At 40.3% G+C, this 23,225-nt stretch overlaps 1 protein-coding gene across 2 annotated transcripts in view; it reads left to right on the forward strand.

Moving 5' to 3' along the window:
• The window catches only part of CNTNAP5 (contactin associated protein family member 5), a 792,175-nt gene that overhangs the window by 321,725 nt on the left and 447,225 nt on the right, over positions 1–23,225 (forward strand). For both annotated transcript variants that reach the window (XM_032412450.1, XM_032412460.1), the window contains exon 4: positions 17,556–17,703. In XM_032412450.1, coding sequence (XP_032268341.1) covers positions 17,556–17,703 — 148 coding nt within the window. The remainder of the gene's footprint in view (positions 1–17,555; positions 17,704–23,225) is intronic.

Here is a 23,225-nt window from a genome sequence, read left to right on the forward strand (position 1 = left end):
GCACAGGGCTTAGTTTTGCTCTCACCATTATCCCCAGTGCTTCACAGAATGCCAGGCACACAAAAGGGCTCAGGGTTTATTCATCCATGAGTCAAAGTGAATGAACTATGTCCATGGGACCTGAGAGACTAAAGGAACCCATTTCTCCAAACATATCTTCTTTCCAGAACCTCGATTCAGTAGAGCCAACTCAGTGTGGACAAACTAAAGGAAACAGAGCTGAAAAGAAAACAAACAGAGAAACTACCTTTAATGTGGGGTAATGTTTAGGTACAGATAGGAAATGCAAACAAAAATTTTGAAAATCTAATAAAATGCATTGCTTAAATATATAGATAGATAGATGATAGATAGATAGATAGATAGATAGATATATTCCTACATTTTGGGAGAAAAAGTTATCTACTGGAAATACCAACATTTCACAGTTTTCCTTTCCAATCCCACTCAAAATAAAATTCTACAAGTTTTTTTTTATGTTGATTATTATTTTTTTTTTTTACCAGTAGTAAGAACATAACACTTAGTGTCTTTCTTACTCATTTGACACTTTTCACAGCCTCTAGTATGGTTAATTAGCCCATAGGTTATGTATCTTGTCTTCTAAAATATGCTTTTGCTTCTATGTTTTTGACACCAGTACTAGTTTTTGACAAGCAAAAGGCACACATATACTTAACAAATGAATGAATTATTCACATAATAGGATTCTGGTATTAGTTGCTTTGAGACAACAAAAAAAAAAAAAAAAAAAGAAAAGAAAAAACAAAACCAAGGCATTTCTGCCTTTCACAGAAAATACAGGTGCAAACAAATGCAAAGAATTGGTAGACCCTCCTTTAAAAACAAAAACAAAAACAAAATAAAACAAAAAACTAAACAATAGCAACAGCAGTGAAAACAACAAAGCATCGGTTGGTCACTGATGTGAAGGGGAGACCCAAGGTATCTTCCAGCTAAAGAATCAGAGGTATAAGTGCCCCCAAAGCATGGCTAATCATAGCAAAAGGGAAGAGAATTTGGTCTGGTTGGTCTCCCAGTTAACAAACCATGTGCTAGGCCCTCCCCCTGGCTTCAGATAATCCAACTGCTAACCAAGTCAACTTCTAGATGCTTTTTACTTATTTATTGTGTGCATATGTTCATGTGGGTGATTTTAGTTCCTCATCTGCATCCTCTGGTTCACCTCTCACCTGTCTACCTAACAGCTTGACAGCCAACCCCGATGAGTGACTTCTGACTTCCTAAATTTTGTAACATCTGTTCCACTAGGTAGGAAAGTTGACTTTCCAGCAGAAGGTTCTCTACTGAAAGGCCAGAGCAGCCCACCAGTCCCTGCTTTTCTCCTTGACTACACTTACTGATTCCAATCAGCTTATGAGAAATGAAACCATGGAAGACAAAGACAACTGGAGATGAACGTACTGAAGAAAAATATAGCTGAATATAGTTGGAAGTACCTATCTGACTAAACTAAACTGACTACCACCTGGGAAAGATTTATTTGTGTAGCAGCTGAGGCAAAAATGATAACATGTTGAGTTGCATACTCTTCCCTGTATTAATAGAAAATACATAGTCAGCTTTGTAGTAAGTTATTTTTGCTATGATTAACTCAAGAAGTAATCATTAAATCACACCTGTGTATAAAGTCATTGAATGTCACATGGACAGTGCATTAAATAGTAGTTTTACACACCATGCATAAAAGTTGTGATAAAAATGCTGTTCAGCAATATTTTTCCACAAGATCAGGAAAGCATATCCACTCTCTGTAAAGACATAGAACTGGAATCAAGAGTTTGTAAAGGCATTTCTGCAGGAAGATAAAGTGAGAATTTGTGCTGGACATCAGTTTTGAGAGCTGTGGGTTCACATATTATTCTGCATTGTCCAGTAGAAATGTTAAATTTTGAAACCAAACCAGCATGGGTTTAGATCTCGATTCTATGAATTACAGGAAGTGTGCCGGGGAGAAGTTACTTGAATTCTGTGGGTCTGAGTCTTCATCGAGAGATGGGGTATAAATAAATCTAGGTGGCGCCTGGGTGGCATAGTCGTTAAGCATCTGCCTTCAGCTCAGGTCATGATCCCAGGGTCCTGGGATCGAGCCCCACATTGGGCTCCCTGCTCCTCGGGAAGCCTGCTTCTCCCTCTCCCACTCCCCCTGCTTGTGTTCCCTCTCTCGCTGTGTCTCTCTGTGTCAAATAAATAAACAAAATCTTAAAATAAATAAATAAATAAATAAATAAATAAATAAACAAATAAATAAATAAATCTATCTCACAGAGACTGGGGAATTAGCTAAAGTAACAGATTTCTAGTGTGTGTGGGGGAAAAAGCTATTACATAATAGATGCATAATATTTGCTAAGAAGGATATAAGGAGTAAGATGTTTTGCATACTTGATATTTTAAATGTTAAACTATTAACATATTTATGTTAACAAGGATAGAAAATATAAAATTTTTAAACTGGAAGTAGACACAACTTGATCATAAAAATGGACGGACTTGATAAAGTCATCTTGTTGAGTTCAACTCATCGACCTGTTCACATCACTTTGTACCTGACTTAACTCAGGCAATAAACATAGAATAAAGTGGCCCCTTTCACTCGTTGCCCTCAGGAAATTGCCACTTGCACTGGGGGAATGGTTATGTGGCAGTCCACCTCAGCACTTTTCTTTGTAATCTCTGAGTCCTTTGTTTTAGCTCTGGTAAAGAAACTCCAAACAGGAAGAGTGACAGTGTCATTAATCCAGAACACTTGCTGTTCTCACCAAAAAAAGCAAGGTGAGACCAGGCATCAGGAACGACTGCTGAAAAAGGCCAGGAGCAAATAATCAAACATTGCTCAGAGTGAGAAAGGTGACAGAGGACATGGATCTGGATGAAAGACACAGAGCAAAGTGGCTTCTCCCATTTCTGCTTTGTGCCCAGAAACCTTAAGGATGTTTATCATGGGAACCTTTTAAAGGCCAATTAGCATTTACTATATAACAAGACTGCTTACTGGGAAGAAAACTTTAGCAGGAATGAAGAACTATAAAAGCTGACAAGGAAAAGGTCAAATAATCTAAACAGGATAAAATGGTATATACTCAACAATTACCCCTGATGATGGAAAGAAATGGCTTTGATTTCCTTTAAAAGGAAAACAGTTAAAAGGATGCTAATCCTTTAAGCCAGTTGTCTTTACAAGTCTCTAGGAATGGGTTAGTTAAATGAAATCTCCAAATAGCTCAGTAAGTCAGTTCACAAAACCAAAATCTCTTTAATGGAGAGAGAGCTCTCATGCATTTTGACAGCCACATTGGAAATTAAGACCAAGATTATATCATAACAAAGTAAAGCCATACTGAAATTTATTCACTTGATCCTGCCATCTCTTTCAGAATCCCTAGTTCCTGCTTTGAATAATTTGCTCAGATATGTTTCCTAAGTGTAATATTTGAATAAGACTGACTTTTGGTTTATATTGTTTTGTTTTTTGACCAAGAGAAAATACAGAAGAAGGAAGGAAAGAAGGAAGAAAGGAAAGGAAGGGGGGAGGGAAGGACAAAAAGGGAAAAAAATCGTGCTTTGATCAGTTTGTCTTGGCAATCTGGGTATCAGGTTGACTGAGGAATTATGAAAAAGCACTTTTGATTTAACACTTTTCAAAACTCTTCCTTAAATATATTCTGGGATGTACAGACAATTGAGACTAATCTACTTGACCTCAGAACACTCCTAAAAGTTGTTTGGCTTTTTATAACCAATTTCCAAATATTAGCTTATTTTATCTTTTGTTACTTTTTCCTCCTGATCATTTAATCTAAACATAGGAACGAGAGAACATGGTAAAATGGGCATAGTTTTTGGCCAGATCCGAGCCCATGCCTGTATACCGTTGCACACTGTAACGTGTGGAGACCGTGTTGTGTGGTGTGCCTGAGCTCCTGGTCTGCAGGAGCCACCCTTCCCCCTAATTCCCACATGGCATTAGTCAAACCTTCATTTCTCATGACTTTCTCTGACCTCTAAATATTTCTGAGATGCTAAAAATATTTACACATCCCTCAAGTTCATCCTGGTGGTTACTCGTCATTTCAGGCAGGACTCCAGGCCTTTTGCTGTATCAGGATTTACTGTATCAGGATTTGCTGTCTCCGGGTTCCCCCAAGTGAAGATCCAGTTCCCTCGGAGAATTATCTAAATACAAGCTAAAACTCAACTGTAGGGTTTGGACATAAGAAGGCAGCTTGGAAATAAGTAAAAGAAAATTACAACCTAGTAAAACTTCCAACCGATTATCACGTGTTAAAGATCCTAGAGCAGCTTGCTCAGCACCTCCAGCTGGCTATCTTGCAGGGCATCTCTCTCTTGCATCCCTGGCATATCACTCTGTTGCAGACACTCAAGTGACTGCCTGCCCCTACAGGGTGCCTTTGACTGGACTGCTCCAAAACCAAGGGTGCCACTCCTCCCAGCTTACTCTAAGGGGGAGGACACAGTTTCCCCCGCTCCGGGAGGAGGCTTGCTCTGGGCATAGTCAATATGCGGAGCAACCACACAGGTCATTGTCCCAGGTGTCACCTCACCCAAACCGGATTGTGGCTTTGCTTTGAGAAGACCAAGGGGCCAAATGAAGCATTGCACACAAAACAATTGTGCAATTTCCTTCTATACATGAATGAATCAATGTAGTCAGCTTTAAACGAGCAGTTCATCCTGGATTCCAGCCACCAAGGTTTTAAAATGTTCGGAGTAAATTAGAGAACCCTCTGTAGGAGATATCACTCATATTTTAGGCATTTCTAATATGACTTAATTGTTACAGCCATTGCATGCTTTCTCTAGCCATTAATACAAGAGAAAACGGAGATGGAAACAGGAAAGACAGAAATGATACATCACGAGGCCAGACTCAGCAACACAGTCCCTGACAGAACATGGCTTAGACCCCCAGGGATAGATTGAGTCCATCCTGACCCTATCTTGACAAATGACACATTATTAATGAGAAGGAGGAGATGGATAGTGAACATGTAAGGAACATTTGCTGCATGCAGGATTACTATGTATTTTACACGTACCATCATCTTTCATCCTTACAATAGCCCTTTGATGTGCACAGGGCCCTGATCCCCATCCTACAGGGGAGGAGACAAAGGCATGCACAAAGAGGTAAGGTAACTTATGGAAGCCCCATTGTAATGGAGATGAGAGTGCACTCCATTGTGTTGCATTTCACCCTTCCTTTTGAATGCACGCCTACCCTGAATCATGCATTCTACCTACACTCCATAGGAATCTAGTAGAGCTCAGATTTAGGCTTAAAATCCGATGAAAGTGTCAAGACCCCCTGTCATAGCAGTTATTTATTTACTTTTTTTTTTACATGCATATTAAAATACTTTGGATGTTACCCTTGATAAATGCTAGGGTGAAAGAGTCTTCCAAACATTAAGTTCACTCAAGGAATGTAGACTCTAATAAAGGAAACAAACATGCCCATTGATAAAGCAAAGGAAAGAACAAAGATGGAAAGCGGAGGGGGTTAGGGGGCAGCGGGGTGGGGGGCTGGGTGTGTGCTGTATAAGGTCAAGGTTTACGCACATGTTTAATACATGATATTAGACAAGTATGGAGGTTATCAGATGGAATTATATATAAAATCTTGTGCTGAAAAGTGTTTATTCTTTCATTGTAAAAGTCATGTATGCACATGCATTGGTTTAATACAAAAGAAAAAGTATTAAGTCCCCTGACAGTTAGAAATAACATACAATTGCAGTTCAGAGGACAGGGAGACCGTGGCTCCTGAAAAGCAACTGTGTGGGTCAAGGAGAATGGAGGCTTGAACAGATGGGCAGCCCTGTGCTCGCTCCTAGCTCCACTGTCAGGGACTCACCAGACCTCTAAGTCTGTCTCCAAAATGCCCAGAAACAATGTAGGATGGGACAAGGACTGATTGGAGAACACGTGCCTGGATCATAATTGACATCCAATAAATGTGAGTTCTCCTCCCTCTTTTGCCTAGGGAATTAGGATTCACTTCATTAACAAATTGACATTTGACATGGGTTTGAAAAATAATTATGACCTAACATAATAATAGTTAATATTTATACAGGTAATACTTTAGGTCAGAACTTCATACTTGATGCAAGAACTATTCTAAGCAATATCCAAGCTGTCTATATGAATATATGTATTACTTAGGATCATTCTGGCATGATGTATGAGATGTGTGTGTTAACAAATATACACACAGACATGCCTGTGCATGCGCTCGCGCACACGCACCCTCATTTCAACAATCCCAAGGAATGCATTCTTATCCTCATTTTAAACTTGGACAGATATTAGTACAGAAAAGTTAAGTACTCGTCTGAGTCCTCACACCCAGTAAGGATTTGAACTTAGGCACATGCTCCAGAGTCCGTCCTCTTGTCTGTACTGACTTGCTGCAAAGGCATAGCAAGAAGGTACTGAAAGAAAATTCTTTGTAATATTCATGGCCAACGACAGTGAAGAGCCTAGTTTTTGGAGTTTACAAGGCATGCAGGGATTGTGAGAAATAAGACTCATAAAAAATAGAATAGGGTCAGCTAACAGGGCCTTGGATGCCACGCTAAAGAGCTGAAAATGGCCGTTCGACTTCATTCAGACATGGTCAGCAATGAAGTCAGGCCAAGTGTAGAATTATCAAGATGGATAGTCTGAAAATGACTATTTCATTTTGGGGATGAAGCAGAGTACAGACAGGGCTTGAGTGTTCCTTGACACAATGAGGTCCAAAGGCATTACCCAAGTTTAATCCTCTGCATTCTCTGCGGAGCATGAAGACCTCCCTGGTACTTAGTTGCAGGGGCAGCTGGGAGGACAGTTAATGTTAGCAGTGGAAGCCAGTGCACACTATTGGAGAAGGGCCTATCAATTTATAGTTCTAGGTAATCTTTTTTTTTTTTTTTTTGAAAAAGGAAGATTTTTTTAAAAAATATTTTATTGGGTGCCTGGGTGGCTCAGTTGGTTAAGCGACTGCCTTCGGTTTGGGTCATGATCCTAGAGTCCCAGGATCGAGTCCCGCATCGGGCTCCCTGCTCGGCAGGGAGTCTGCTTCTCCCTCTGAACCTCCTCCCTCTCATGCTCTCTGTCTCTCATTCTCTCTCTCTCAAATAAATAAATAAAATATTTAAAAAATATATTTTATTTATTTATTTGACAGAGAGAGAGAGTGTGCGCACACAAGCAGGAGGAGTGGCAGGCGGAGGGAGAAGCAGACTCCCCAGTGAGCAGGGAGCCTGATGAGGGGCTTGATCCCAGGACCCTGGGATCGTGACCTGAGCTGAAGGCAAACGCTTAACCGACTGAGCCACCCAGCGCCCCTTGAAAAAGGAAGTTTTAGTATATAATTCCTTTCATAAGTATTATTACTCCCATTTATTTTTTTATTTTTATTTTTTAAAGATTTTATTTATTTATTTGACAGAGAGAGAGAATGAGAGAGCACAAGCAGGGGGAGCTGCAGAGGGAGAGGAAGTAGCAGACTCCTCGCTGAGCAAGGAGCCTGATGCTAGGCTCCATCCCAGGATCCTGAGATCATGACCTGAGCTGAAGGCAGATGCTTAGCCAACTGAGCCACCCAGGCACCCCGATTACTCCCATTTAATAGATAAAGAAACCAAGATTCTGAAAGACAAAATAAATGGCCTTTGGCTATATATGAAATAATGGTAGGAGGTTGTTTTCAAGGGTACCTCCACCCAAAGCCCCGCAGCTTCATACTGCATCATGCAGTCGAGGAACCTGTAACACATCTCAAGAGGTATCAGGGATAATAAGTGAAATGAAGAATGAAAATGTCATGCATTCCCCCCTGCCATGTATCGGGTGCTAGAGACACAAAATGATTCAGGGTGGAGGTCCTCAAAGTGATTGCTGTCTACAGGAGGGGACCAGTATAACGCACAGGTTTTAGCCCTATTGTTGGTGTGATGCCATGACAGAAGAAGCAGCAGGGATCAACAAGGGAAGTGTTGCCAGCTTAAACAAAGAGGTTGGGAAGAGCATAGCAGAGATCCTTAAAGGAGAAGTTTGCAGGTGTTTGAGGGAAACTCTAGCAGAATGATACAGTAGAAGAAGGGCATGGGTAAGGAGAGAAGCAGCAGGAGATGGTTGGCAAAATGGAGGGCTTTATAATAGGGAATACTAGAAATTTATCCTTGATTTTAAAGGTAATAAACTCTCTTGTAAGATTGATTAAATGGAGTAACACCAGAAGGAGAAAGATTATCTGGTGGCTATTGCAGTCACCCAGGGAAGAGCTGATGAAGGTGGTGCAGAGAAAGAAAGAAGTGAACCATACACCAGATGTTTTCTTTTCTCATTTACTCAGGGCCACACCTCAGGGCTTACAGCAAATATTCAGTGATTTCAAGTTATTAGCCACACTGTCAGCAGAAATGAAATATTTTTGCATATAATTTTTCCTTCCTTCCATCCTTCCTTCCTTCCTTCCTTTCCTTCCTTCCTTCCTTCCTCCCTCCCTCCTTCCTTCCTTCCTCCTTCCTTCCTTTCTCCTTCATTCCTTTGTGCTTCAAGTGTTTCTTTTAAAAATGTCCACCACAGGGGCGCCTGGGTGGCTCAGTCCTTAAGTGTCTGCCTTCGGCTCAGGTCATGATCCCAGAGTCCTGGGTTCGAGCCCCACGTCGGGCTCTCTGCTCAGCGGAAAGCCTGCTTCTCCCTCTCCCACTCCCTCTGCTTGTGTTCCCTCTCTCGCTGTGTCTCTCCCTGTCAAATAAATAAATAAAATCTTTAAAAAAAAAAGTGTCCACCACAGTGAGATATCACCTCACACCTGTTAGAGTGGCCGTCATTAAAAAGACAAGAGATAACTGTTGGCGCGGATGTGGAGAAAAGGGAGCCCTGGTGCCCTGTTGGTAGGATTATAAACTAGCATAGCCACTATGGAAAACAGTATGGAGGATCCTCAAATAATTAGAAATAGAACCATCATATAGTCCAGCAATTCCATTTCAGGGAATATATCCAAAATATATCCAATTTTACATTTACTAATGTAAAATAAGATATCTGCACCTCCATGTTAACAGCAGCATTATTTACAATTAGCCAAGACCTGGAAACAGCCTAAGGGACCATTGGCAAATGAATGGATAAAGAAGGTGTGGGGGGAAGGGGGACTGGAGGAAGGTGGTCAAAAGCTACAAACGGAATTCCAGCTATCAGATAAATAAGTACTAGGGATGTGACTCACAGCATGATGACAGCTATGTGGTATAGGAAAGTTGTTGAGAGTAAACCCTAAGAGTTTTCCTCACAAGTAATTTTTTTTCTTCCTTTTTCTTTTTATTGTATTTCTATGAGATGATGGATATTAACTAAACCTGTTGTGGAAGTCATTTCACAATATAGGTAAATCAAACCACTATTCTGTACACCTTAAACTTATATAGTGATGCATATCAATTCTCAGTAAAACTGGAAAAAAATGGAAATTCTGATTTTCCCTAGGAAGGATCATTGCTTCAGCTACCCATAATTTAAAAGAAAAAAAGCTGAAAGTCAACTAAGAACAGAAATGGAACAAAGGAGGAAAGGAGAAGAGAAGCAGACCATGATAAACTTGGCCTATAATATGGTTTTGCCAACAGCTGACAATGAGCTAACTTCTCTTCAGAGTGCTAGTTTGAGATCCAGATCTCAGGAAAACAAATAATAATAATAAAAAAAGACACATGTTGTCTGCTTTCATGCTCCTATTTCCAGAGAAATCTGCTGTCCTCAAAGGTTTCTATTCAGCAAAGTTAAATTATCTTAGCAGAAAATCAGCTACGTGACAGGTGAATTGGGGCTTATCAGCTGATGTACACATTGCTATTTGGAAGTGAGCCCATAAAGCACTGTGGAGGAAATAATGGTAAGGGCATCCTAGAACCTTTTGGTCCTCACTTGGTCCTCATAGGACTAGCATCAGGCTTAGCCTGTTCTCTGGCTAATTAAATATAAAGGACAGTGGGAACCAGACCCACAGTCTACAAATAGCTTGTGAGGCCAACAATTGGACCCTCACAGGCACAGAATAACATCAAGGAAGAAATACGCACAGCATGTGTCGCCCACTCTCACCTTGTGATACTTGTCCCTCAGGTAGTTTCTGACAGTGTGGATAGCACAGGCTTTTCCAACTATATAGATTGAGACTCCGCTGTCCCTTTGCCTCTCTGAAGGGCTCTAGTCTAGGAATTAAGAGCATTAAAGTCAAAGGACATCTCGGCTCCTTCCACAGTTTGGCTATTGTGGACATGATGAATGGATAAAGAAGATGTGGTTCATATTACAATGGAATATTACTCAGCCATTAGAAAGGATGAATACCCACCATTTGCATCGACATGGATGGAACTGGAGGGGATCATGCTAAGTGAAATAAGTCAAGTAGAGAAAGACAACTATCATATGGTTTCACTCATATGTGGAATATAAGGAATAGTGCAGAGGACCACAGGGGAAAGAGGGTAAAACTAAATGGGAAGAAATCAGAGAGGGAGACAAACCATGAGGGACTCTGGACTCCTGGAAACAAACCGAGGGTTGCAGAGGGGAGGGTGGTGGGAGGATCAGGTAACCGGGTGATGGGTATTAAGGAGGGCATTTGTTGTGATGAACATTGGGTGTTATTTTTTTTTAAAGATTTTATTTATTTATTTGACAGAGAGAGACACAGCGGGAGAGGGAACACAAGCAGGGGGAGTGGGAGAGGGAGAAGCAGCTTTCTGCAGAGCAGGGAGCCCTATGCAGGGCTCCATCCCAGGACCCTGAGCCAAAGGCAGACGCTTAATGACTGAGCCACCCACACGCCCCAACACTGGGTGTTATATGCAACTAATGAATCATTGAACACTACATCGTATATTAATGATGTACTATATGTTGGCTAATTGAACATAGTAATAAAAAAATTAAAAAAATTAAATTTGTTTCAAGAGGAAAAAGAAAGCACATTAAAGTCAGCTATGGCTGGGGCGCCTGGGTGCCTCAATTGGTTACTTGAGTCTTCCTTCGGCTCAGGTCATGATCCCAGGGTCGTGGGATCAAGCCCTGCATCGGGCTCCCTGCTCGGCAGGGAGTCTGCTGCTCCCTCTGCCTGACACTCCCCCTGCTTGTGCTCTATATCTCTCTCTCTCAAATAAATAAGTAAAATCTTTATAAAAAAAATAAAATAAAGTTAGTGGTGGTAGTGGAAGGAACTCCCATATGTAGTATTGTTTCAATCCCCCCTTCAACTAATTATCTTTCATTGAGAAAATGTCTTATAAATCTTATCTTTGGCTTGTCAACCGAAATCGGTGAATATGAAATTCTCTCAAGATGATGTTATGTGCACATTTCTACGGAGCACAATCCCTTTAAGATATTCCATGAAAAAAAATACCAGGTTCCATAATGAAACAAGTTAGGGGAACAAATATGGATCCTTCCTTCATTCAGCAGATCTTTCCGGGCCTCACCTGTGATTCCAGAAGACCCTGCTCTCTTAGAGCTTGCAGTGCATGGACAGAGAAACAAATAAAGCAAGATGAGTTTAGGAAAGAAAATAAAGCAAGATAAGAAAACAGGTTGTGCTGGAGAGGGAAAAGGAGTTGGCAAGATACCCTACTAAAGCCACTGCAGGGAGCATAAAAGGACTGAAGAGCTCAACAGTCGTTCCATCTTGGTTTTCACCCATGATTTACCCTGGACACAGCGGTTAGTCCCTTTCTATCTCTAGGCCTGGCCCTTACTGCAATGTCCCTTCACTCCAGGTCCTATAATAGAAGACCAGGCTCTCCTGGCAACCCCCAGGTTAGTTACTTACTAACTTCTGCTGGCAAGTCTCACTATCTCCCTTTACTGGGAATAAGCAAGAATGCATGTGATGGGTTATTGCATTTGGAGACTTCATACCTGATGAGATTTTCATGTGAATAACTTTAATATTGGTAAATTAATAATAAAGTGGCCAATATTAGGACTTCACATAGGATTCCGTTTTCTGAACTGGCCACGCAGTAGCCATGTTTCAAGAGGATGACTGGCAGTTAAGGAGAGAGTAAGAGAAAAATGACAATTGACCATTGACTGCACAAGAGCATGTGTGACAAAGGTTGTGTCAGGGTTCATAGGGGAATGAGGAAGCATTCATACCTCATGCTGGAGGGCATTTCTAATGCCAGAAGCCAAGGCGGAAACAGATATCTCTTCAGTGATACAGTCACACAACCTGGAAAGAGCAGGAACACATCATTCCTAAAAGAAGGGAACAGGACATGAGTGTGTGATTGTAACTATCAGGGCTCCACCTGAGAGCCCCACTCAGCTTGTGGTCAAGGTCAAGTCGGAGTGACAGTTTTTCTCTACTGTTGCCCTGAATCCTTGAGTTGTTCTTCTACTCTGGAGGCCACACTGGCAAAGGAGACAGAGTGGATAATGGCATGGATTAGTTTTCCTCTTTGCCAACTATTGGGATCAAGCGACAGAGGCGGGGCCCTTTTTATACTGCTATCAAGTTCAGGGTAGTCTTCTAGCCCAATTCAATAACTCTTCCTATGAAGTTCAAATAGATATATGACATCTGCACTTATCATGATATAATGATGTCATGGACACCGTACTACAAACCAGAGTAGAATAAAAAAGAATTCAGCAGTTTAATTTTCCTTTTTACACCCCTAAAATCTATCACTTAGGGAATAGAGTCAATGCTGTTGTAATAGCGCCTTATGGAGACAGATGGTAGCTACACTTGTGGCGATCACGGCATAACATATGAACTTGTCAGATCACTATGTTGTACACCTGAAACTAATGTGACACTGTGTGTCAATTATACTCAAATAAAAAATGATAAAAATTAAGTGCTAAAAAAAAGAATTCCTGTCAGCCAATAGTGTCCAGTGCCTATACATATCTCTCTCATTTCCTTTTCTCTAAGTGCCTGCCTGAAATCCATTTCCACACATACCCCTGCATAGCAGTTGGAACACAAGCCTGAGCGGGTTTATCAATTTTAGCTTTAACTCTGCAGTTTGCATTTTAATTACCCTCTGCCTTATTAAATATATCTTATTAAATTAAAAAAAATGTATTTCTAATTAGCTCTGAGCTGCTAGTCCTTCCTTAGCTATAGTTTGTACTGTTTTTTTTTTTTTTTTTCCTCCTGGGAAAACCCTTTGAATGTCATTCAGAAAATTTAAGTATGATTGACAAATGCCTTGCATGGGGCTTGAGGGTATTACTAAAGTCACTGCTTTAGAATATACTCTCACACAAAGATATTTTTACGCAAGAATTAGTGATTGAAATTTCTTTCTCTCTGTGTGAATGTATTGTATCTGTGAGAGTTTACTATGTCTACTGTCATATGCATATAGTATTTAATGTAATATTCACAACTGCCTTGGAGATTTTATTTTTACTCTTCTCCTGATGAGAAAACCAAGAGTCAAAAAAGTTGCGCTCCTTTGCTCATTCATTCACTCAGTGAATTCAGCAACTTACTAATAACCGTGTGAGCTATGTCAAGGTGCTGTTTGTAATTCACTGATTCTGAGATTACTACAATGCACAAATTTGGTTTAGGTTACTGAATGCCATTTCAACCATACCTTTAAGAAATACTGTGTTCCGGGGCGCCTGGGTGGCTCAGTCCTTAAGTGTCTGCCTTCGGCTCAGGTCATGATCCCAGGGTCCTGGGATCAAGCCCCGCATCGGGCTCTCTGCTCGGCCGGGAGCCTGCTTCTCCCTCTCCCACTGCCCCTGCTTGTGTTCTCTAGCTGTCTCTCTCTCTCTGTCAAATAAATAAAATAAAATCTTTAAAGAAATACTGTGTTCCATGCACTATGCATTCCAGTTTAAAATAAGATACAGTCGATATCCCCAAAGGAATTACAGTCCTAGTATGGGGACAACAGGGCAAATCAGCAGGATGGTTAGGGTTAGCCCTCAAAGTTCATCTCCTTTCTCTCCCACTCTACTGCTTCTTTTAAAAGAGACCCCTAGGCAGCATGGTGTTTGGCAGAGCACCAGACTTGAAATAGGTCTCCCTGAGGATTCCTGATCTTCCCTGTCAAGGTTACAGAGGCAGAATTTGGTTGTTGCTCTTGTTAGTTATTGCTCAGACTGCAGTTAGGCAAATTAATGACATCTTCCCTATGATACCTGGTTGACTACGATCTTGCTGCCATTCCAAGTCATCAGTGGGGTTGGTTCAATGTGATGTATTTGTTGAAGCCAAGTGAGTTGCTCTGGTGGCAGCTAACCCAGACCCTTCTACTTTCCACTGATAAGTGTCAGTTACTGTCCCATCTTAGACTCCTAGTGTGTGCCTACTCTATTTAGCTGCCTAGTAAAGAGTACAAAGAGCATCAGCACCTTCAGTATGACCAACGATTCTTCCATTCAGAAGCCAAAATGTTGTTTACTGTCAGGGAATGAATGCCTAAGTGGAAGTTGCTGAATGCTGACTCAAGCACTCTCATTTTCTTGTGCATTCTCCTCCATGCTCTCCCTGGTGAGCCCCCTTCTATGTAGTTGCTTTCTCTTATAAGCACACAGGAACTGAACTTCTGTGATCCTTACATTTCTTTAACTACAGGGGGAGACATGGGGGAAGAAAGATTACCTAGTGCGCTGTGTTCTTATGTAGGGACAAAATCAATGAACAGTTTTGTCAAGAACCATATGCATGATATTTTATAATAATAATAATAATAATGATGATGATGATGATGCCATTTATCCAACAGTATGACAACAGTAAAAGGTCTGTGCTCAAATTCAGTATATTACTGCTTGATGTGGGATGAGAACAAAAAAACTATTCTGAGAAATACTATATATAATGACGTTCACAATTAACCTCTCTGATTCCCAGAGTTTGCTGGTGAGGTGGGGAGCCCTATATGGGCTGGCTACACAATTATAAGATGTACTGCAAGTTCAGAAAGTTTGAATGTACATGTGCGGGGGTGGGGGTGCCTCCTTAGTGAGGAAGCTGGCTCAACCTTCCTGATGATATGTGCAGTGAGCTAAAGTATGCAGAGGCCGGCCTAGGACGTGTCTGGTGTGGAGCAGCCCCACGAAACTGGGAGCTATTATTGTGCCAGGGGCAATACTTGGTTTCAGAAACCCGACATATGCGGTGATAATGGGAATTAAATCAGAGTCACTGGACTTTCATCAGAGTCTCTGTAATCCGGTCTCAACTTGGTAATTTCGTGATTTAGGATTTATGATCCAATTTAAACTCTCCAAAATTAAGTTGTCTCATTTTTAAAATGAAGATAATACAGATTTTCTATCTCACAAGGATGTTCTGTTCAAGTGAGTTGATGGATGGGCTTGGTAGTCTTTTTCTGTCTCTCATCATCAAAAAAAAAAAAAAAAAAAAATACTGATCCGGTTTCTATCATCAGAGCTTAGTTCTGCCCCTTCTAGAACTTCATGAACATAGAATCATGCAGTATGCCCTCTTCAGGGCTGGCTTCTTTTGCTCAACACATGGTTTGTTGTAGGTGCTACTGGTTATTTTTTACTACTGAGTAGTAATCCAATCTACTAATATTCTGAGTTCGATTTACTAGTTTTCTCACATCTTGGGATGGAAATGTAGATTTTTTTTTTTAACTTGACTTCTTTCTTTTTATGTAAAAAAGCATTTAGAGCCACATACTTTCTTCTAAGGTCTCCTTTGGCTGTGTTCCAGAAATGCTGATAAAAGTGTTTTTATCATTATTCAATTCAAACTATTTTCTAGATTCCATTTTGATTTCTTCTTTGACCTATAGGTAATTTAGAAGTGTGTTGACTAACTTCCAAACATTTGAGGGTTTCCTAAATAATTTATTATTATTAATCCTGAACTTAATTGTGGTCAGAAAACAAAGTATAGTTCTTTATGGTATAGAATAGGGTCTTTCTTAGTGAATGTTCCATGTGTGCTTGAAAACAATGTATCTAATCTGCAGTGGTTCAATCTTCTATGAAGAGTAATTAGGTTGGTTTCACTGTTTGAATATTCTATATCCTCACTGGCTTTTCTTCCCACTTGTTCCATCAGTTATGAGGGAAGATATTAAAAGTCAACTGTAACTGTCACTGCTGTGTTTCTTCCCTTTTTTTTCTGTCAGGGTTTGATTCTTGTATTTCAAATCTCTGTTTAGAAGCAAACACATTCAGTTTTGTTTTTGTTTTTTGTTTTTCTTCTTCATGATGAATTGACCCTTTGTAATTTTGAGAAGTTGTTATCTTGCAATACAGCCTCTTTGTCTAATATTAATACAAAAATTCCAGGTTTCGTATACCTACTGTTTGCATGTAATATCTTTTCCCAACCTTTATTTTCAACCTGTCAGTATCTTTACTATTAAAAAAAAAAGTATCATATACAAAGTACACAGATGAGCCTTACTGTTTTGTCCAGGCTAACAATTTCTAACTTTTCATTAGAGTTGTAACTCATTTTTCTTTTAATGTAATTATGTTTCTTAAAATTAAGTCTACTAGAAATTCCTTTTTTTCTTTTCTTCTTTGTGATTTATTCCTTTGTTTCTCTTTTCCGTCTTATTTTGTGTTAAACTGGGATTTTTGTTGCTGGTTTGTTGTTCTTGTTTTATTATTATTATTATTATTATTATTATTATTATTATTTAATATTCCATCCTTTCTCTTTTATTGGCTTTGTGGCTATACCTTTTTGGTTTATTTTCATGCATCTTTAACTTATCACGGTTTACATCAAATTGGTATTATATCACTTTACATAAATTGTGGGGCCTTATACTAGTGTAATTCTATTTATCCTATATCCCATCTTTCATAGTTTTATTGACATATGTTTACTTCTATATATGTTATAAATCTCACAATACATTTTTATTTTTCCCTTAAACTGTGCATTAACTTAAGAAGTTTAGGAAAAGAAAGAAAGCTAGTCTTTTATTTTTACCCACATATTTACCCCTTTGAGTACTCTTCATTCCTTCTTTCCCGTAACTTGACAATTCTATCTTGAATCAGTTACTTTAGATTGTAGAACTTATTTAGCAATCTTAGCAGTGGGGGTCTGTAGGCAATAAATTATCTCAGCTTTTGTTTAATGAAATTATGCTTATTTTTTTCTTCAGAACTGAAAGATATTTTTGCTGGGTATAGAAAGCCAAGTTGATGGTGTCCTAGTTTCAGCATTGGTTGGTCTCCACCATTTCTCATGAGAAGTTGGCTGTCACCCTTATTGTTTTTCAGTTGTTATCTTCAGCATTTGAGCTGGCTTTGGGTGGGTGGTAGCTTCAATGCATCTAATAGGGGTATACATTATTCTTTGAGAAACTCCCTCTGCTAAATTCAGAATTTTCATGAGAGTCAGATTCTATTTGACATATGTGAGAACTTGAGGATTTTCTTGGAGTAACATATGTGGATTTGCAATGATGCTTTGAGCTTGGGCATGGGCATGAGATGCAATAGTATCATAGACCTCACTGAGCCTCCTTTTCTCTCTGCAGACCTTTGCAGGAAACATGAATGCTGACAGCGTGATGCACCACAAGTTACTGCACTCCGTGAGAGCCCGCTTCGTTCGCTTTGTGCCCCTAGAATGGAATCCAAGTGGAAAGATTGGCATGAGGGTGGAGGTCTATGGATGCTCCTATAGTAAGTGTATAAATGTACCCTCACGCTGGTGTGTTGTGAGCAGCCTTCCCCACATGGTACTAGTTTATCTATAATTGAGTAGAACCAGTTTATCTCAATTGCCATTGAGATGGCAATCTCAATTGTTTTAACGTTCTTTCAAGTCTCTAATAACTTCTGCACGTTTGAAAATGTAAAAAACCCTTCCGCGTAGGAATGAAGGAGCTCTGTGGTGATAACATGATAAGAGCTTAACAACACAAAGTTCAAAGTTAAGAGCTCTTGGAGTTTGAGCATCATTGGTCCTTGAAGTAGAAGAGTAATCTGAGCTCCATTCTTTCCCAGAAGTGGGGTGAGGTATTATAAATTCGCCCCTCCTTCAAAACCATGAGGAAAAAATGTTCTCCCTCTTCACGTGTTCTAGAAGAGGAGGAAAAGGAACATTTCAACCCAGTGTAACCCAGGGAATGCTTCTTTCCTGGAATTATGCTGGCCATCCATTTGTCTGTGAGTTGTTGGTACTGAATGTAGAAGTGGTGCTTAATCTTGCAAATAAGAAAGGTTGTAAACATGGGTAGAGCTGGCAATCACTCTAGAATAAAGTAACAATTATGCAAGAAATGTAATCATTCCTATAATTCTCCCCTATACATTTTATATTTAAATCTAAAATTGCATCATCATAAATTATTTTTCTACTTTAGCAGTGACACCTCCTGCTTATATGCCAAAACCCGGTGACTTCCAGTGAATGAACACATGTGATTGCTACCACTAAAATTAGTTCAACAAGTCCTATTGAAGTGTCTATTTGGTTACATGCTTGTACTATTTTCTGTAATGTGGTCAACTGAATGCCTGTATCAGAATCATCTGGAGTTGTCCTTAAAAATGCATTTGCCTAGCCATGTCCTATACATCCTGGATTAGGATTCTGGGCATAGGGACCCAGAAAGCTGAGTATTTAACAAGCTCCCTATGGAAGCTATGGACACAGAGTGTCTAGTAAAAATAAATTTCTGCACGGAGGGGATTTACTTGTGAAATGATTGTCTTTATCTTGAACAAGCACTTCCAGAAAGAATGTGTTAATACAACAGATACGTCAACAAACCATTAGGCTAGGGAGACACTGCCTTCCACAAAGCATAGAATGTCTATGAGGGTATATGCTTCCTATCCGGGGATATCTGGCACACCCAGAGTCTCTTGTTACCTCTTCTCTTGATAACAGTTGTCACTACTCTGAGGTTTATTTTTAAGTACAACATGAAGCTTTCATGCTGAAGTTAAAAAGATTATTTATATTATAACTTCACCAATCTATTTAGGTGTAACAATCTTATTACTATTTAACTTGTCCTCATTGTTTTCTGCCAGTCCAGCCTGTTGTCCTTGCTCTTCATGCACATTGTTCTGTGTGCGTGCACAGAAAGACTCAGAGCATCAAGTTAAATAGCACACTGTAGGGTGAAAGAGACCTTTGAGCAACATGTACAGCTTTTTTTGTTGCTGGATCCCTTTGAGAATCTGATGGCAGTAAAGGACCCTCTCTTAAGGAAAAGTGCCCACAGTAACATTTTTTATAGGTAGATTTTTCTACAATATTAGGAAGTCCACAGATCTGGTAAAGCCCAATTCTTGACCAACGTAACAGCCCCTGATTTGGAATAGCCCAGTACTATATAGATTCCTCTCCAGGTAGACTCCTTGCCTAATGAATGCATCCCCTCAGGGGATAAGTTACCTTTTGGTACCTAGTGTGAGTGATGGGATATTAGCCACCTGGGGGAGCTGCTGGACCCAGAGGTCTATGACCATCCTCAAGCCAGGACCTGGTCCTTTTCAGTCACTAGTCCCGGTGCTTTGATGCTTTTTCTTGAGTGAAAGGGGGGGGCACGTCCCTCATTTCTATCTAAAAACACATCTCAGCCTGTCCTCTGGATCCCAACTCTCTTTCAACATCATCTTATCTCCCATTTCAACTGGATCATTCCTAAAAATATAAAACTTTGCTGGACAAGCTATCATACAAAGCAGCAACAACAAAAGCCCTACAGCCCTACTTAGCAGCTACTTCTCCCTCTCCACCTTTCTTTTCCCAGAATAGCTTCTCTCCAAATCTTGTCCGTGGTTACTGACTCTACCTGCTCACCTCCCAGCATGCTGCGATTGATTCTATTCAGTCTGTACACATGTGGTGTTCAGTTTAAAGTGTCAGCTTGGCTAGGCTGCAGTCTTGCTACTAAAGTAAACACGAATTTAGGAGTTTCGGTGATGTGGTGAACATCTACAATCACTGGACTTTAGGTAAAGGAGATTAGCCTTGATGTCTGGGTGAGCTGGATTCAGTCAGTTGAAAGGTTTTAAGATCAGAACTGAGGTTTCCCTGAGGAAGAAGAATTTCTACTTGTGCTGTGCAGCTTCAGCTCCTGCCAGAGTTTCTGGCCTGCCCCTCCTGACCTGACATAACAGATGAATTTTAAACTTGTCTAGCCAGCCCCCACAATTGTGTAAGCCATTCCTTGTAATATATCTATATATGTATCTGTATCTGTACCTCTATCTATCATCTCTCTCTCTCTCTCTCATCTATCATCATCTATCATCTATCTATTATCTATCTATCTATCTATCTATCTATCTATCTATCTATCTATCATCTATCTATCTATATCTATCATCTATCATCTATCTGCATATCTATTATCTATTATCTATCTATCTATCTATCTATCTATCTATCTATCTATCTATCATCTATCATCATCAATCACCTAATCCTATTTCTCTGGGGAACCCCAACTGATGTAGAATGCCCCACAGAAACTATTTTAGTCAAGACTACCAGTGACCTCCACATCGCCAACTCCAATTGCCACTTCTCATATTTCTCCTTCACTCAACCTCTCAGTAGTATTTGGTTCAATTAGCCACTTCCACTTTTTAAAAACCTGGTTTCCCTTCTAGCTCACTGTGACCTATGCTAAATCTCAGGGCTCGGTCTCAACTTCTTTACAGTTCATAGTAGCTCAGTCAGCTCTGCCCTCCAAAACACATCCCAAATCCATGTACTTCTCCTGCTTCCAGAGCTGAAGCCTCTGTCAGTACTCACCTTGTGTACTTAAATAGACTTCCAGCTGGACTTCCTGCTCCATGCCACAGTGTCCCCAGACCTATTTAACAGGCAGCAGCCAAAGTGATATTTATAAAAAAGAGATAAAATTGCATCATTCCCCTGCCTGCTTCACTTAAAATAAAATCGAGACTCCTTTCTGGCAAGTAAAGTTTCTTATTGGATGCTTCATGCCAATCTCTTCAAATTCCTTTTACTTCTTTCTGTCCTTAGAGGCTTTCTTGCTATTCCTGGAACATGCCGGGCTTTTTCTACCTTAGGGCCTTTGCACTTTCTGTTCCCTAAGCACAGGACAGCTTTTTCCAAGAATTTACATAGTTAGTTCCTTCAGCCAATGCAATTTTCTATTCTGATGCCGCCTCTTCAGAGAAGTCCTCTCTGGTCACCTCTCTAAAGTCTCCTGCCCTACTTCCTGTGCATCAACCATCATCCCCTGGCTATATGATGTGATTTTATTTTCTTCCTGGTGCCTATCACAAACCAGAATCATGTTCTTTTGTTTTGGCTTATTTGTTTGTTGTTTGCCTCCCCAAATCCCTGAACCAGAATATAAGTTCCATGAGAACAGGCACCTTGTCTGTTAAGTCTCAGTACCTCTTAGGCACAAATAAGTAGTTAATAAATATTTGTGGAATGAATGGATACATATATCAGTCCAATCTCAGCATGGGCAACCATGTAATTCTTCTGAAATTACTTGTTGTTAATACACCCACTGTAGTTTCTGGGGAACTGTTTTTTTTTTTTTTTTTTTTTTTTTCCTATGGGCTTATAAATCCTTTTCTCAAAATTCCATTTGAGTATGTTGCTCAAGATTGGTAGAACTTACAGTTCTGTAATTTCTTAAGACTTCAAGTTTTAACATTTGGAAATACCTGCATATTCATTCATTCATTCATTCATTCCCTCATTTATTCATTCAGTTCATAACTTTATTTAGCACTTAAGATATACCAAGCATGGGTTACCTGGGTGGCTCAGTAGGTTAAGCGTCTGCCTTCAGCTCAGGTCATGATCCTGGGGTCCTGAGATCGATCCCCACTTCGGGCTCCCTGCTCAGCAGAGAGTCTGCTTCTCCCCACCTCTCTCCCTCTGCCTCTCCCCCTGCTTGTGCTATCTCTCACTCTCTCTCTCTCTCAAATAAATAAATAAAATCCTAAAAAAGAAAAAAAGATACACCAAGTATCATGCAGAGCCCTAAGGGATATAAGGAATAAACAAGGCCTTTTCCTGGACTTTTATAAGTCCTGTATTTCTTTTTTTCTTTGAAGCATTTTTTTTTGTGATTGCATATAATTAATTAATTATACAATTTTTTCTTTGACCTATGCCTTCTCCGACTAGACTAGAGTCTAGACTTCGAAAAGGCAGTCACTGTGCCTGTCAGGTATGTTGGGTATGCAGTATACTTTCAGTAAGCATTTGTTGAATGATTGACATCGCTGAGAGTCCAAGATGGGGTAACGAGCATGTAAATAAAAACATGCCAAAAAGGATTGAATGTGCCTGGTAGGAATCTTAAAAGGGAGCCAAATGGAGAGAGAGGACAAAGTAAGCAGGTGTCACTGTTAGTATCAGAAAGATTCAGGAGATATCGTCTACCTCAGCTGGGTCTCAAAAGTTGAGTAGTGACTTCCCCAGCACAGAGGGGATCCCCAGGCAGTAGGAGGGGCCGGTACACAGGGAGGCAGGGGCAAGGCCTCCGGGTTTTGTTGTTTTAGTGTATAAGAGGCAATGACAGGAAAGTGGGAAATGAAGACACTTGCCTCTCTCTGCCCCAGCATTTTCTTTCAGTAGCTTAAAAAATTCATCTGGCCTGTGGGAAGGAAGGCAGTGATAGTAAGAGATAGAACTTCCTCTTTTCTGAGCTCTCTTCGGCTTCACTTCCTTCTTAATATAGTCCACCCTTTCCACGTTGAAAAGCATTCTCTCTGCTGGAGAAGTCAAAGCAGGCCTTCCTTCACTGTCTTTCAGTCATCCATCAACATTGCAGAGTCGACCCCAATGGGAAGCTTTTGTTCTGTTTCATTTGCTTTCTTTGGCCCTCTTCTTTCTTTCTTCGAACCTGGCTTGAAAATCCCATGCCTGCAGATTTCTTTTGCAAACCTCAGTCACGTGATCCCGTGGGTCCTGGTACCTATGTGCCTTGGCCTGCCTACCCCTAGCCGTGCTTGTCCCTCCCCTTTCCTCAACCAGCACCTCAGCAGCTGTTCTGGTGATCTCCCTGCTTCTAAGACCTTCCCGAGAGGAGCACTGACTCACCTTTCGAGGGCTCCTCATAGCATTTGGAAGAGCCCACAGTTCTCTGCCCCTCTCATTTGCTGCATCCCCTATATTCAACTTCCACCGGGTGTACATGTACAGTTCCCTACAAAGACATGAGCTTTTCTCCGGATTCCATGTTTTC

The sequence above is a fragment of the Phoca vitulina genome, unplaced genomic scaffold, assembly GCF_004348235.1.
Source record: "Phoca vitulina isolate PV1807 unplaced genomic scaffold, GSC_HSeal_1.0 scaffold1, whole genome shotgun sequence".
Taxonomy (NCBI): Eukaryota; Metazoa; Chordata; class Mammalia; order Carnivora; family Phocidae; genus Phoca; species Phoca vitulina.